The sequence below is a fragment of the Halichoerus grypus genome, chromosome 2 (genome assembly GCF_964656455.1).
Source record: "Halichoerus grypus chromosome 2, mHalGry1.hap1.1, whole genome shotgun sequence".
Lineage (NCBI taxonomy): Eukaryota > Metazoa > Chordata > Mammalia > Carnivora > Phocidae > Halichoerus > Halichoerus grypus.
This window is the reverse complement of record NC_135713.1, coordinates 41,963,167-41,978,700: the sequence shown is the minus strand read 5'-3', so window position 1 is coordinate 41,978,700 and position 15,534 is coordinate 41,963,167. Positions and strand designations below refer to the sequence as shown.

Sequence of the window (15,534 nt, the reverse complement as noted above, 5' to 3'; positions counted from 1 at the left end):
GGGGGCCGCCTGAGTGGCTCAGTTGGGTGTCTGCCTGCAGCTCAGGTCATGATCCCAGGGTCCTGGGATCAAGCCCCACATTGGGCTCCCTGCTCAGTGGGGTGTCTGCTTCTCCCTATCCGCCTCCCTCCTGCTTGTACTGTCTCTCTCTCTCAAATAAATAAATAAAATCTTTAAAATTTCAGCTTACTAGTCTATGATGAAGCCCATAATGAACTCATTATGTCAGTTGACATAACTAAAATGAAGATGGACTTTAAGTAAAAACTTCTTATAGATGATTACACAATTTGGAAGTAAATGTGGGTCAGGTTTCTTTAGATTCAACTCTCTTCTTAAAAATTTAATCCTTGGGGTGCCTGGGTGGCTCAGTCGTTGGGCGTCTGCCTTCGGCTCAGGTCGTAATCCTGGGGTCATGGGGAGCTGGGTGGCTCAGTCGTTAAGCGTCTGCCTTCGGCTCAGGTCATGATCCCAGGGTCCTGGGATCAAGCCCTGCATCGGGCTCCCTGCTTGGCGGGAAGCCTGCTTCTCCCTCTCCCACTCCCCCTGCTTGTGTTCCTGCTCTCGCTCTCTTTCTGTCAAATAAATAAATAAAATCTTTTAAAAAAAATAAATAAAAATTTAATGCTTGATTCTGTTGTGTTTGCTCTTTGGTTTAGAATGCTTGAGCTCTTGGTTGTTGCTCATTGGTGGATAGATATTTCCTGAAATGTGATTTTTATTAGAAAGAGTCTATAGCATCTTTAGATTGTCAGTAAATATTTGTGTATTTTAGTATCAGTGTAGCAAGTAAGTTGTTTGAATTTGCTTATGAATGTAAGTTAAATATGAAAAACAATCTCAAAGTGGCAGAGTATGTATGCCTCAGTGAGTTGAAGTGTATTTTTTTTGAAGCGTATTTTTCTGTGTTTGTATTTTGTCTCTTGTTGTCAAGGTAAAGAAACAAAGCCCAGAAGTCCAAATAGATTTCTGAGTGTTACTCTTAAGAGAATGTTTTATGCTTTTTAGATTATGAGCCATTAATGTTGGAGAATTTATATTTCAGAGCTTAAAACCTGTGTTTACTTCTAGAAGTCTATCTCCTCTAGGGTATCGTGACAATAATAATTGAATACTGGGAGCTCTTAAAGAGTACAGATAATTTTTTCTTTCATGATGTCATTGGTGTCTGAGAAACTCTGAAACCACTTTAGAACTATTTGTTTATTTATAAGTAAGCCATTCTGTCTGTAATGTGCAAGGAAATGAGATCGTTATGTCTCCCAAATTGCTCTTCAGAATAAATTACCAGTTCTAAAGCAGTTAGGTAAAACATCTAGATTTTTCGAAGTATTACAGCTAAAACATTTCTTTCACATATTATTTTTCATGATTGTCTTAAGTAAGGCAACCTTTAAAATATGAATATCATACTAAAGGATATTGTTGTCGTTTCTTGCAAGAAGGTGTGGTGTCACCTTCAACAAGCGTCCTTTTTGTTTTGAAAAAAGGTTATTTTTACTTATACAGATAATACACATTCATGTATTTATCACCCAGCTTCAGAAATTAAACATAACCAAAACAGTTTAAGCTCCTTGTGTAGCCTATCCCCACTAGATCCCCCTTCCTCAGCCTCCCAGAGAAGTAATCATACCAGTCCTGAATCCAGTGTTTATCGGTATCCATGCATGTCTTTATACTTTTCCACATATGTATGTAGCCACTAACAATGTTTTTTCAATATGAAACAAATGGAAATATACTGTATATGTATTCTACTACAGCTTTTCTCTATTGGCATTATGTTCCTGATACATAGCTGATTTATGCATGACTTACCACAGTTTACTTATTCAGTCTCTTCTTGATGGACATTTATTTAGGCCTTCATTTTTTTTGCTTTTGACAACAGTGCTATTAGAAACATTCTTGTCTGTATTTCCTAAGTCCAAGACTAAAGGCTTCTCTGCATAACTGAAAATAAAATTGCTTGTTTTAAGTTGTCTACATCTTCAGCTCTCCAAAATGGCTTACCAGTTTTTGCTCCCACTAGTAATAAGAGTAGACTACCCGCTGCTCCAGATCCTTGGCTGCTCTAGTACTGTGGGACTTCTTTCAAATTTTTCCAAACTGATGGTTGTAAAATGGTATCTCATTATAGTTTACTTTTTCCCTTTTTTTTTTTTGTTAGCTTTATTGAGATATACAGTTGACCCTTGAACAAATGCAGAGGTTAGAGGTGTTGACCCCCCTCACTGTGCAGTCGAGAATCTGCATGTAACTTTTGACTTCCCAAAAACTTAACTACTAATAGCTTACTGTTGACTGGAAGCCACACTGATAACATAAATAGTTGATGAACATATATTTTGTATATTGTATGTATTGTATATATGTAGTCTTATAATATAGTAAGCTAGAAAAGAAAAAATACAGTTACAGTGCTTTATTGTATTTATTGAAAAAAATTCACCTATAAGTGGACCCTCACAGTTCAAACCCATGTTGTTCAAGAGTCAGCTGTATTCATTATGGTTTTAGCTTTCTGGAATAATCTTTTCCATTGTGATTTGTGCTGTTTGTTTCTTATGTAAGAAATTCTTCTCTGAATCAAGGTCATAGAACATAGAAATTGCACAGTATTCTAGATAAGATCAGGTTCTTAAGAGTCAGGCTGCTTGAGTTTGAATCCCAGCTTTACCACTTACTATCTGTGTGACTTTGGGCAAGTTATTTAACCTCTTTGAGCCTCAGTTTCATGAGACTGATAATAAGAATCCCCATGTCAGAGGGTTATTGTATAAAATGAAATGTAATGCATTTCAGATGCTTGGCACAGAAGCTATGCATGTGTTAGTTGTGGTGGGGGTGGTTATCTTTGTCAACCATCATTTTTTTTTTTTTTTAATTATTTATTTGAGAAAGCGAGAATGAGCGAGAGAGAGAGTACATGAGGGGGGGAGGGTTAGAGAGAGAAGCAGGCTCCTTGCTGAGCAGGGAGCCCAATGCAGGACTTGATCCTGGGACTCCAGGATCATGACCTGAGCTGAAGGCAGTCGCTTAACCAACTGAGCCACCCACGTGCCCCTGTCACCATCATTATTTTTAATGAAAATTTCATTCTGAATGTTCTGGTCTATATAACTCATAGGACTATTTCTTAGAAGTTCTATGATTTTGGGGCACCTGGGTGGCTCAGTTGTTAAGCATCTGCCTTCGGCTCAGCTCATGATCCTGGGGTCCTGGGATCGAGCCCTGCATCGGGCTCCCTGCTTGGTGGGAAGCCTGCTTCTCCCTCACACTCCCCCTGCTTATGTTCCCTTTCCCGTTGTGTCTCTCTCTGTCAAATAAATAAAATCTTAAAAAAAAAAAAGTTCTATGATTTTATGTTTTTAAGTTTCATTTTGTGGCCTGCAGATGACCTGTTTTTATGAAAATAAAAATACCAAATTATGAAAATTTGTTTAATGTCCTTTTGTTTTGCAGCTAGTGGTGGTTGGCAGGAACCTGAAAATCCTCACACGCAACGGGTAAGTAAAGCGTCATCAGAGAGAGGATGAACTAAGAAAAGATGGAGAAAAAGGCTGAAGATCTTCCATTTTATCAGTGGATATGGCATATGCCAGAAATCTTTGATATGTATTTTGGTGTCTGTTACACAGAAAGGGCTTCTCATAAGACATTTAAGTCACAATGGCTATATTTTCTAGTCTGGCTTAAGTTAATAGAGAAACCTAGCTGTAGCTTTAGTTCTGTAGTCAGGCTGTGAATCAGAAAAAGAAAACAGTATGTGTTTGTTTTTAGTGAAATAAGAAGTTATAAAATAATAAGTTTTTCCGCTATATGGAAAAATACTTATTTTCAGACGTATAAAAGCTGTATATCTATACACGGGGTTTTTGTTTTAATGCGTGCAAAATGTAATCTCATACCCACGTCTGTAGTGTGTAAGAAAGATATCTAAGCTGATAATTGCAGATACCTTTAGTGAGGGCAAGAGTGGACTTGGGCACAAGAGACATAAGAGAAGTATTGCTTTTTATTCTTTATGTTTAATATTGCTTGAAGTTTTCACAATTAACATGTATTGCTTTTAGGGTTAAGACATACTTTAAAAATGAAAATATATGAGTGGGGGAGAAGACAGTACAAGATGTCACATTCTTAGAAGTAGATAGGCCTGTGGCCATGCAGAAAAAATGGGAGTAGTTGTAAGGGGAAATAAGTAATGAAGTAAAAAAGGAGTGAAAAGAGGGCATGAAATTTCCTAGCCTTTTCATTGCCCATTTCTTCCCATTGTTAAACTTAAAGGTTCCATTTTAATATTGCAAATAATTCAGAGAAATGTAATGAAGAGACATTCACTTTGAAGAAAAGGGCAAATTTGCCTACCGTAGTCATTTGTCTTCTCTGTTCATTATGTGTCCAGTTAGTGTTATTGATTAATTTTACATATTTCCTATTAGCTTTTTCATGAAAACAATTACTGCATCTTTGATTTCTTACAGATGAACAAACTGATTGAATATTACCAGCAGCTTGCTCAGAAAGAGAAGGTTGAGCGAGATCGCAAGAAACTGGCACGGCGTAGAAACTATATGCCTTTGGCTTTTTCGGTGAGGACGTGGTACAAAAAGGAGTGTGCAGTTCATTGAACAAGACCTGTGTGCCTTGAGAACAGTGATCATTTCAGAAGGTGGCCACTGACCTTAGATTTCTGAATGATAGGTAGCAGAGGAAAGTTTCTCAAATCATAGGTTTTTAAGTCCAGCAGTTAGGTTTTTGCCATATCATTTACTCTATTTGAGTTCTTTGAGTTTTAAGGACACTTGTGTTCCTTTTTGCATCACTGCCCTCTCTTTGCTGATTATTCCCCAGGGCTAGTGTTTAATTTTGTAGGTACCACAGAACTCTTAATCGGAAAAGTCAGAGAAGATGGGCAATTGTTAGATTTTATTCATATTACCTAGGTAGGCCACCTTTGACATTCTATAGTAATGGTTTCCCAGCTCAAATGATTATTTCTGGCAGCTTCCTATAGTTCTCCAGGGTGAAGAACGCTGACTCTTACACGGTGCCTTTTGCATGGTTAAATAAATAGTAATATGTGCCAATGTCATTGATAGGAATTCTTTAAGGAAGTCATTCTCTAGTAGTTTGTGTACTACCAATCCAGAAGCAAAAGATTAGGATTTGGAACCTTTGTTATTGTCCCCCAAGTTTTATTTGCTCTCAAAGAACAATTTCTTTTCTGTATGCTTGCTTGGGGTCGAGCAGGTTGACATTGAATAAGTAACATTTATTGAAGGGCAGTGATGTGTCAGGCACTGTTCTAATAAGGACTTTTCACATATTTAATCCTCACAACAATCCTGTGGGGTAGATTGACAGTTGAGGAAATGTAACTTGTCATACTGCTTCTGCATGAGAATTAGTTAAGCCATTGAAACCCTAAGGATTGGTGAGGTCCATATAAAAATATTTAGTTTAGAACTTAATAAAAACATTAAAATATGCAAAGCATGTACATTTACCAGAGACTTTCATGAAGTCTAAATGAAATTTTCAGAATAGCCCAGTGGTATAATCAGCATATGCACTAGTGTATGTAGGAGAGAAATTTGAATTAAAGGCATTATTCTTCCAGCTTCCCTTATAACCTGCCTGCTGTATGAGTTTGCTTCTGTCTTATGCTGCATTTTTTTGTCTCTGTTGCAACCTGCTGCTATTTGGGGGCCTACAGCAACACACTATTCATGTAGTGGTAAGTTCTCTTTTATGATTCTTGCTAACCTTGAAGAAGTTAGCAGATGATCACTGGGTGTTCCAAGAAGACATTCATCGTTTGCCTTAGACACTCCACATAGTTCTGGTCTAAGTCATAGCTTAGATATTTTTAGATTAATAGTTTTTAAAAAGAATCACATTTAGTTCAGTTTTACTCTACTAATGTATTTCAGTCTCCATGTTTGGTGCTTTTGCTATTATTTTAAAAATAAGATGATGTGGGGCTACAAATTACTTTCTTTAAAAGGAGCTTTCAAATTAGCTTTTTTTTTTTGCTTATTTCCCTGAGCTTCTCATGCTGTCCCACCCAAAAGTCTTTCTTTTGGTAAATAGGATGTATAAAAATGGGATTTATAATTGGAATTTCTGAACTCTGTTTAGGACAAATACGGTCTTGGAACCAGGCTTCAGCGACCACGAGCTGGTGCAACCATCAGTACCCTTGCTGGACTGTCGTAAGTTTGGACATTAAATGGCTTTGAGGAGAAAAGCAGGTATCAAAATGAATATTGAAGGAATGTGACATTAAACAGTTGCTACTGGGGAAGAAGATTGTCATGCTTAGAAAAGACCTGAACAGAGAAAGAATGTTCTACAATAGAAGAATACTTCAGTTATTGATATCATAGACTTTGAAGATGAACAGGTGGACCTTTGAGAAATTAGTGCTTTTTATCTTTTAGCCTTAAAGAAGGAGAGGACCAGAAAGAGATAAAGATTGAGCCAGCTCAGGCTGTAGACGAAGTGGAGCCGCTACCTGAAGATTACTATATAAGACCAGTAAATTTAACAGAGGGTAATATTTTTATATTATTTTGCTTTGTTTCTATTTTACATCTAATTTTGCTTTTGTTACTAATACACCCTGAGTTTTGAGATATTTAAGGCATCATGGTTGTTAGTAGTAAAATAAATCAAGTAACAAATGAAATAGATACAATCATTTGAAGAACTTTAAAATATCAAATTTCTCTATTGTAGTTTTTGAAGAACTATTCACAAAGGAAGTATTGTTTCATATGATTATCTCATAAGTGTGATTTTGAGTGAGTCATTGTAAACTAAGCCTGGGTTCTGCCTTTCATGCTAGTGACCACCCTTCAGCAGCGCCTCTTGCAGCCTGACTTCCAGCCAGTCTGTGCTTCACAGCTCTATCCTCGTCACAAACATCTTCTGATCAAACGGTCCCTGCGCTGTCGGGTAATTATTCCATTCTGCACAATTGTCATTTGTACCAGAGAAAAGCAGAAATAAATTAAACATTGGTATCTGGCCAATACCGAAACTTCTGGAATGTAGTAAATATAAAATATGCTTATAGAGAATGTACTTGGTGTCCAGGCACCATTTTAAATGCTTTCAAGATAAAAATCCTCCCAACTATGAGATGAAGGTACTATTGTTACCCCTGTTCTATAGATGTGGAAACTGAGGTACCTGAAGGTTAATAAGTTCAGAGCACTGACCCCTAAAAGAGTAGTGAAAGAATATATAACTTTTAAGCTGGTAGAGAGGAAACAAAGAGGAGTAATAAAATAATTTAAAAGAGGGGGGCGCCTGGGTGGCTCAGATGGTTAAGCATCTGCCTTTAGCTCAGGTCATAATCCCAGGGTCCTGGGATCGAGTCCCGCGTCAGGCTCCCTGCTTGGAAGGGGGCCTGCTTCTTCCTCTCCCTCTGCTGCTCCCCCTGCTTGTGCTCTTTCACTCTCTCTGTCAAATAAATAAATAAAATCTTAAAAAAAAAAAAAATAATAGTAATTTAAAAGAAAGCAAGAAAGAAGAAACATCAGCAAAATCCAGCCTCTATGAATTTATAAAACAACTGAGTTTCTTCAATAAATACACTGTAAAAGAAAACCAAAAGAAAATGGAAAAGAAACCTTTTGGATCAATGCTATTCAGCAGAACTTTCTCTGATGATGGGAATGTTCTGTATATGCACAGCCCAACATGGTAGCCACTCACCAAGGGTCGCTATTGAGCACTTGAAATGTGACAGTGTGGCTGAGGTGCTAAGTCTTTCATTTTTATTAATTAAATAACCACATGTGACTAGTGGCTACCGTTAACAACACAGCTGTAGATTAGAAGAGACCTGAGAGGCATATCAACCAAACACAGTGTGTAGACTTCATTTAAATCCCAATTCAAACAAAACCTAAGAAGAAAGGGGCCAGGGAGGGAGGGAGGAAGGGAAGAAACATTTATGAAACCTTTGGAGAAAGTTAAACACTAGCTGGATTTTTGATGCTATTACAAGAACTTCTCATGTTTTTAGGGATAATAATAATGTTATTTTTAAAAATATCTTCATCTTTTAGAGATGTATACCAGAATATTATGGATGAAATGACATGATGTCTGATGTTTGTTTCAAAATAGGCATGGCGAATGGGTGAGAGTATAGATGAAACAAGATTGGCCATTGTTGCTAACAAGTTGCTAATTGTTGAAGCTGGGTCACGTGTACCTAGGAATTTCTAATACTATTCTGTATTTTGCATATGTTAGAAAATTGCTATAATGCAAAAGCTTTCTAAGAAAGAAGGAAAAGATACAGGCTTCTACTTATGGACAGGAATAAAAGGCTCAGCATAGGAATATAGTTAATGATACTGTAATAGTGTTGTGACAGATGGTAGCTACACTTGTGAGCGTAGCATGTAGGGATGTTGAATCACTATGTTGTACACCTGAAGCTCATGTCACATTATGTGTCAACTGTACTCAACAAATACTTTAAATAAAAGAAGGAAAACCCACTTTTTAAGTAAAAAGACACATATAGATTAAAAGTAAGCAGATGGAAACAGATACACCATGCTAACACTACTCACTGGAGAGCAAGAAGAGTAGCTGTATTAGTTTCAGACAGAGCAGATTTCAAAGTGAAGAAAGTTAACAGAGATAAGAAGGGCATCATGTCATGCTAAAGGGGTTAATTTTCCGGGAAGACATAACAGTTCTTAACGTGTATATGCCTAACAATAGTGTCAAACTATGTGAGGCAAAAACTGATAGAGCTGCAGTAGATGAGAGAGAAAATAGATGAATTCACTCTCATAGTTGGAGACTTCATTACCCCCTTCTCAGAAATGGACAGATCCAGCAGGTAGAAAATCAGTAAGGACATAGGTGAACTCAACACCATCAATCACTAGATAAAATTGACGTTTGTAGACTGCTTCATCTAACAATACACATTTTTCTCAAGCTCACCTGGAGCATTCACCAAGGCAGTCTACATTCTGGGCCATAAAAAACAAACAAAAAAAACCCATTAAATTTAAAAGAATAGAAATCATACAGTTTCTACTCTCAGACCACCATGGGAGAAAAGTAGAAAGTGTTCTAGAAAACTAGAAAGTTCCCAAGTATGTGCAGATTAAACAACACATTTCGGGTGCCTGGGTGGCTCAGTCGTTAAGCGTCTGCCTTCGGCTCAGGTCATGATCCCAGGGTCCTGGGATCGAGCCCCGCATCAAGGGATTATTTGATCATAATGCAATTGTGTAATACAGGCTCCCTGCTCGGCGGGAAGCCTGCTTCTCCCTCTCCCCTCCCCCTGCTTGTGTTCCCTCTCTCGCTGTATCTCTCTCTGTCAAAATAAATAAAAAATCTTTAAAAAAAAAATAAACAACACATTTCTGCTTGAATCTTGAAGCTGCTTCAGGATTCTTTCCCTCTACCCCTCCCCCTCCCTCCCTCCCCCCCACACTCACTCACTCTAAAATAAATAAATCTAAAAAAAAAAAAATTCAAGCAGAAATCAATGAAATTGAAAATAGGAACTCAATTGAGAAAAATCAACAAAACCAAAAGTTGGTTCTTTGAAGACCAATAAAATGGATAAGCCTCTCTTCAGTCTAACTAGGAAAAAAAGAGGGCCCATTTTACTAGTCAGAAATGAAAAAGGGGGCATCACTTGAGCGCCTATGAAAATTAAAAGGGTAATAAAGAAATACTGTGAACAACTTTATGCTCACAAATTTGATAACCTAGATAAAATGGACAATTTTTTTGAAAGACCCAATCTGCCAAAATTCACACAAGAAGAAACGTATGATCTGAATAGACGTATATGTATTAAATAAGAAATTGAATCAATAATTAATTATCTTCCAAAACAGAAAGTCCCATGCTCACGTGTTCATTGGTGAATTTTACCACATATTTTATTATACCAATTCTTATAATGTGTTTTAGAAGGTAGAAGCAAAGGGAATACTTCCTAATTCATTTTATGAGGCCAGCATTACCCTGGTATCAACAAGGCAAACATTACAAGAAAATTACAAAGCAGTATCTCTCATGAACATAGAAACTCCTCAACAAAATACTAACAAATCAAATCCAAAAAGTATTAAAAGAATTATACACCATGACCAAGTGGGATTTATCCCTGGGATGCAAGGCTGGTTCAACATTTGAAAATCAATGTAATCCATCACATCAACAGACTAAAAAAAAAACACATGATCATATTGATACGTGCAGGAAAGGCATTTGACAAAATCCAACACCCGTTCATGATTAAAAAAAAGGGGGGGGGGACTCTGAAAAACAGGAATACAGAACTTTCTCAGCTTGATAAAGGCTACGTACGAAAAGAAAAGAGGGAAAAGGACATAAAACTGGTGGTTCAAATAGAAAGTATGTAGTGAGATAGATTTATAGCCAAATATCTCAGTATTTATATAAATGCCAGTGAACTAAATGCTTGTTAAACAACTAAATAAGAAAACCAACAAAATGCCTACCCATTACATGCTAATCACAAGAAACATAAACAGAATTCAGAAAGGTTGGAAGTGAAGATAGCTGGGGAAGATAGATTGTGTAAATACTAAATTTTTAAATGGATAATTCATGAAGAAATAATTCACAAAGAGGATGTAACAGTTCTATAATTGTATGCACTAAATAACGTAGACTCAAAATATATAAACATTTGAGAATTTGGGGAAATTCAACATGCTTCTCTTGGTAACCGAGAGAATAAACATGTACTCAATATCTGCAGAATATATATTCTTTACTAATACACACAGAACACTTATAAAAATTAACTGTATACTGGTCATAAAGTTAGTCTCAACATTTTTCAAAAGATGACATTATTAGAATATATTATTTGATCATAATGCAATTAAGTTAGGAATCAGTCATTCCTGTAGAGCAAAACTTATAGGATGTAACTAAGGCTGTGCTTAGAAGTAAATCTATATATTAGAAAAGAAGAAATAAAAGATCAGTAATTTCAGGAGATATTTTAAGAAGTTAGGAAAAGAACAGCAAAGTAAGTACAAAGAAACTTGAAGGAAGAGGATACTAATGAATTAAGAACCACTGTAAAATACAAAAGAGTTGGGGTGCCTGGGTGGCTCAGTCAGTTAAGTGTCTGCCTTCTGCTCGGGTCATGATCCCAGGGTCCTGGGATCGAGCCCCGCATCGGGCTCCCTGCTCAGCGCGAGGCCTGCTTCTCCCTCTCCCACTCCCGCTGCTTGTGTTCCCTCTCTCGCTGTCTCTCTCTGTCAAATAAATAAATAAAATCTTTAAAAAATAAATAAATGAATAAATAAAAATAAAATAAAATACAAAAGAGCAATAAAACCGAAAGTCGATTCCTTGAAGAAGATTAATGATAGTAAATTTTAATATGTAAATTAATAAAACTTTATACAAGATTCATGTTGACTGTATAATTCACCATATTTACCAAAAGTAAATAAGCAGTTTCCTATTGATCCATCTGTCTTCAGGGTAGATAGGCCTCCACAAATACAAACCAAAATATGCAGATTATGGTACATCCACACAGTGAGTACTATAACTCTAAAAAAGAATGTACTAATATGGGATATATTTTTAAATGCAAAAAGCAGGGTGTGTGGCAAGTACACACTTTTTGTGTAAGGAAGGGGGGGAGGGAAGGAAAATTAAAATGTGTGTATAAACAAAAATTTGTTTCAATATGCATATATATAGATTAATAGACTTGGAACAGAATAGAGAAAGCAGAAACAGACTCATGGGTGTGAGGAAACTTGGTATTTACTAAATACAGCATTGCAGATCATTGGGGAAAGAATAGCCTATTAAATTTTGCTAGGTCAAATAATCACATGAAAATAAAATTGGGTCTCTGTCTCACACCATACACAAAAGTCAATTTCAGGAACATTAAAAACTATTTTTTTTAAGATAATTTTTATTTATTAGAAGAGTGCATGAGCAGGAGGGAGGGGCAGAGGGAGAGGGGGAGAAGCAGACTCCCCACTGAGCAGGGAGCCCGATGCGAGGTTCATTCCCAGGACCCTGAGATCATGACCTGAGCCGAAGGCAGTTGCTTAACCGACTGAGCCACCCAAGCGCCCTGGAACATTAGAAACTTTAATGAGCACATATGAAGAGCAAAACTTCTAGAAGGAAACAAGAAAATCTTTGACTTCTGGGTAAGAGAGTATTCCATAAATAAGACAAATCAGCACGAACTATAGAGGACAATATTATATATTTGACACATTAAAACTTGCACCTGCACTCCAAAGAAAACCTGTCGTAATGAAAAGATAGGCCATAGCCTGAGAAAATTAATTTGTAAGATATGTAATTAAGGGATTAGTGTCCAGAACATGTAAAGAACTTTGGCAAATTAGTAAGGAAAAGATACTCCAGTCAGTATACGAATACCCAGTAAACAGTGTCATAGAAGTCACGGCAGAGGAAATCCCAGTAGCCAATAAACATGAAAGATAGTGCTACAATAATCGGAGAAATGTCTGTTAAAACTACAGTGAGATACCATTTGATAGTTAACCAGATTAGCAAAAGTTAACACGTGGGAAATGGCTGATCTACAAGAATACTTAACTGATTGCTGCATTATTTATAGTAGCAAAATCAGGGAAACATCCCAGATATCCATCAATTTGGGTATGGTTGAATAAGTTTTACGGAAATGATTACAGTAAGATACAGAGGTAGCTCTGTGTGCTGGCATGGAATTCTAAGATAAGTAAAAAAGCAAAGGGCAGAAGAGTATATAAAATACTCCCTTTTATGTTATTGTAAAAAAGACGATGTGTGTGTATACTTGTATGTGCACAGGCTATTTGTGAGAAAACACATGAGATACTGGTTGGGCTCTGGGGAGGAGGACAAGGGGACAAGTAATGGGTACCTTTACACTGTTCCTATTTTGTACTGTTAAGAGATTTTTTTAAACCAGGTATATGTAGTATCCATTCAAGAAAGTAAAAAATTGTTACTGTATTTTAAAGCATGGGATCTGAAATCACACTACTTAGATTTAAATCCCAGCTTTGATTCTTTTTTTTTTTTTTTTAAGATTATTTATTTTAGAGAGAGCACGAGAGCGTGAGTGGGGGGCAGAGAGAGAGAATCTCAGACTCCCAGCTGAGCGCGGAGCCTGACTCGGGGCTCAGTCTCATGATCCCAAGATCATGACCTGAGCCAAAACCAAGAGTCAGATGCTCAACTGACTGAGCCACCCAGGTGCCCTGACCCAGTTTTAATTCTCACTGGCTCTGTGGAGTTGTACAGATGACTTACCCTTCTTGTGCCCCATTTTCATCATGTGTAAAATGGGGACAATAATAGTTTTGGTACCTACACTCACCTTACAAAATCGATGTGTTGTTTAAACCCACTTAAATTGGGCGCCTGGGTGGCTCAGTTGGTTAAGCGACTGCCTTCGGCTCAGGTTATGATCCTGGAGTCCCGGGATCGAGTCCCGCGTCGGGCTCCCTGCTCGGCGGGGAGTCTGCTTCTTCCTCTGACCCTCCCCCACCTCATGTGCTCTCTCTCTCTCAAATAAATAAATAAAATCTTAAAAAAAAAAAAATAAACCCACTTAAATTAAGGAGCACATGGTTCAACACACCTAGTATGCACTCAGTATGTGTCGTTACTATTTCAGTAGTTATTAAGCACCGCAAAGGTATAATAATATCTGATATTCTTGCTTACGTCCAGACAAGTCCAAATCATCTTTGCAAATTTTGGCAATCAGTGGCATACACAGTATTTCAAAACGTGTGGTATTGTAGCAGAATAAAACCGCAAAACTCGAGTCAGTGCTGTCCTTCCGAATTTAGCAGCTCTGTGGATCCAGCAGGGTTTGTTCTTGTTTTCCTCTGATACATACTATAATTTTTTCTTTTTAGAAATGTGAACACAATTTGAGCAAGCCAGAATTTAATCCAACATCTATCAAATTCAAAATCCAACTGGTTGCTGTGTGAGTATTTTGGGATCAGTGTTTTTAGTTACTGTTCTTTGACTTTTTCAACACAAAATGTATTTACTCTGGGCTTAAAAACAAAAGAAAAGAAAAACTACATCAGAATAATCTTGCTATTTCTTCTGTTTAGGTTTCAAGTTATATACCATGAAGTTTAAAACAAATAAACCTAGAATCCAGGCTGTTTGCATCAGGGGACACTGTGATGATGTGGTCTGGGGCAGTGATTGTTAGTTGATTATTGGACAGAGAGTCACTGGTCATTGACTACAAATTATAAAGAACCTGATTTTGGTAATGATCCAAAATATTAAAGTAAAAAATAACCAAGCATAGCAAATGAAAGAGTATCCCTGCAACAGTGTTCATCTTATGTTCTGATAACAGTCATTGAGTGGGATAAAAGTGATTATTAGTGTTAATTCACTGGGACTTGTCAATAGAAGGGAATTTTGTGTACAAAAACCACCTATCAAACAAAAATATTTTGAAAAATTAGGGAAATATTGTCTTGACTTCAGGGCAAGAAGTGCTTAGAGGGAACTAAGTAAGGCAGGAAACCCAGAAACCACTAAAGAAGAAAATAGACAGCTGGCCCTTAGCAAAAAAAAAAAACAACAAACATGACTTGTAATATATATATATATATATATATATATACATATATATACACATATATTTGACAACAGAATCCTAAGACAGACAATAGAGCAGGAAAGAATATTTGCTACTCCATGACAGATAAAAATTTAATGTCCCTGGAAGACATAATTCCCACAGATTGGAAAGATAAAAATGTGAGTGGGATTTGAACTGGCAGCTTATAGAAGAGGAATTTCAAATGGTCAGTGAATACATGGAAAGACTCTGCAACTTGATAGGAAAAGTTTAAAATAATAAAGTTATTTAAATAAAGAGCATTTAGTGCTCGTGAGAATGTGGGGAAACATATTTGCATACATTGTTGGTAGGCTTGTGGATTGCTAGAGTCTTTTTGGAGAGTGGTCTGGAATATCAAGACAAAATTAAATAGACTAAACCAGCAGTACTATTTCAGGAATCTATTCTGTTGAAACAAAACCACCAATATCTAAAGATACCTATGTAAGGATGTGTATTGTAACATTTTAATGGCAAAAAGCTAAAAACAATTTCAGTGTCAAGCTGATGAACCATTAACAAATAGTTGATTAAATTGAGGTACACTCAGGTTGTAGAATATTGTGCAGCAATTAAAAATAAGTCCTTCCAGCCGTCAAAAATGTTGAGAAATGCTGGTCTGTTGACTTTGGAGGAAAGAATAAGTATATAAACACTAAGCTGAGATTTGACCCTGGGTGATTTTGAGTTCAGACTAAGCACATGTGAGTATAGTATTCTGTTGTCTTACTTAGAGAGGCAGCAAAACAGTGGTTAAGGGGAAGGACCCTGGAGCCTTGAGTTTGAATCCTGGCCACTCACCAGCAAGTTACTTCTCCCAAGCTGAATTTCTTCATCTC

At 36.8% G+C, this 15,534-nt stretch overlaps 1 protein-coding gene across 4 annotated transcripts in view; it reads left to right on the top strand.

Moving 5' to 3' along the window:
* DCTN4 (dynactin subunit 4) overlaps positions 1 to 15,534 on the top strand; it is a 33,624-nt gene that overhangs the window by 9,807 nt on the left and 8,283 nt on the right. For 2 of the 4 annotated variants that reach the window (XM_036090649.2, XM_078066747.1), the window contains exons 4-10: positions 3,469 to 3,512; positions 4,491 to 4,598; positions 5,726 to 5,746; positions 6,151 to 6,224; positions 6,453 to 6,565; positions 6,860 to 6,969; positions 13,959 to 14,032. In XM_036090649.2, the coding sequence (XP_035946542.1) occupies positions 3,469 to 3,512; positions 4,491 to 4,598; positions 5,726 to 5,746; positions 6,151 to 6,224; positions 6,453 to 6,565; positions 6,860 to 6,969; positions 13,959 to 14,032 (544 nt within the window). The remainder of the gene's footprint in view (positions 1 to 3,468; positions 3,513 to 4,490; positions 4,599 to 5,725; positions 5,747 to 6,150; positions 6,225 to 6,452; positions 6,566 to 6,859; positions 6,970 to 13,958; positions 14,033 to 15,534) is intronic. The other 2 variants (XM_036090650.2, XM_078066748.1) reach the window with 1 other exon arrangement.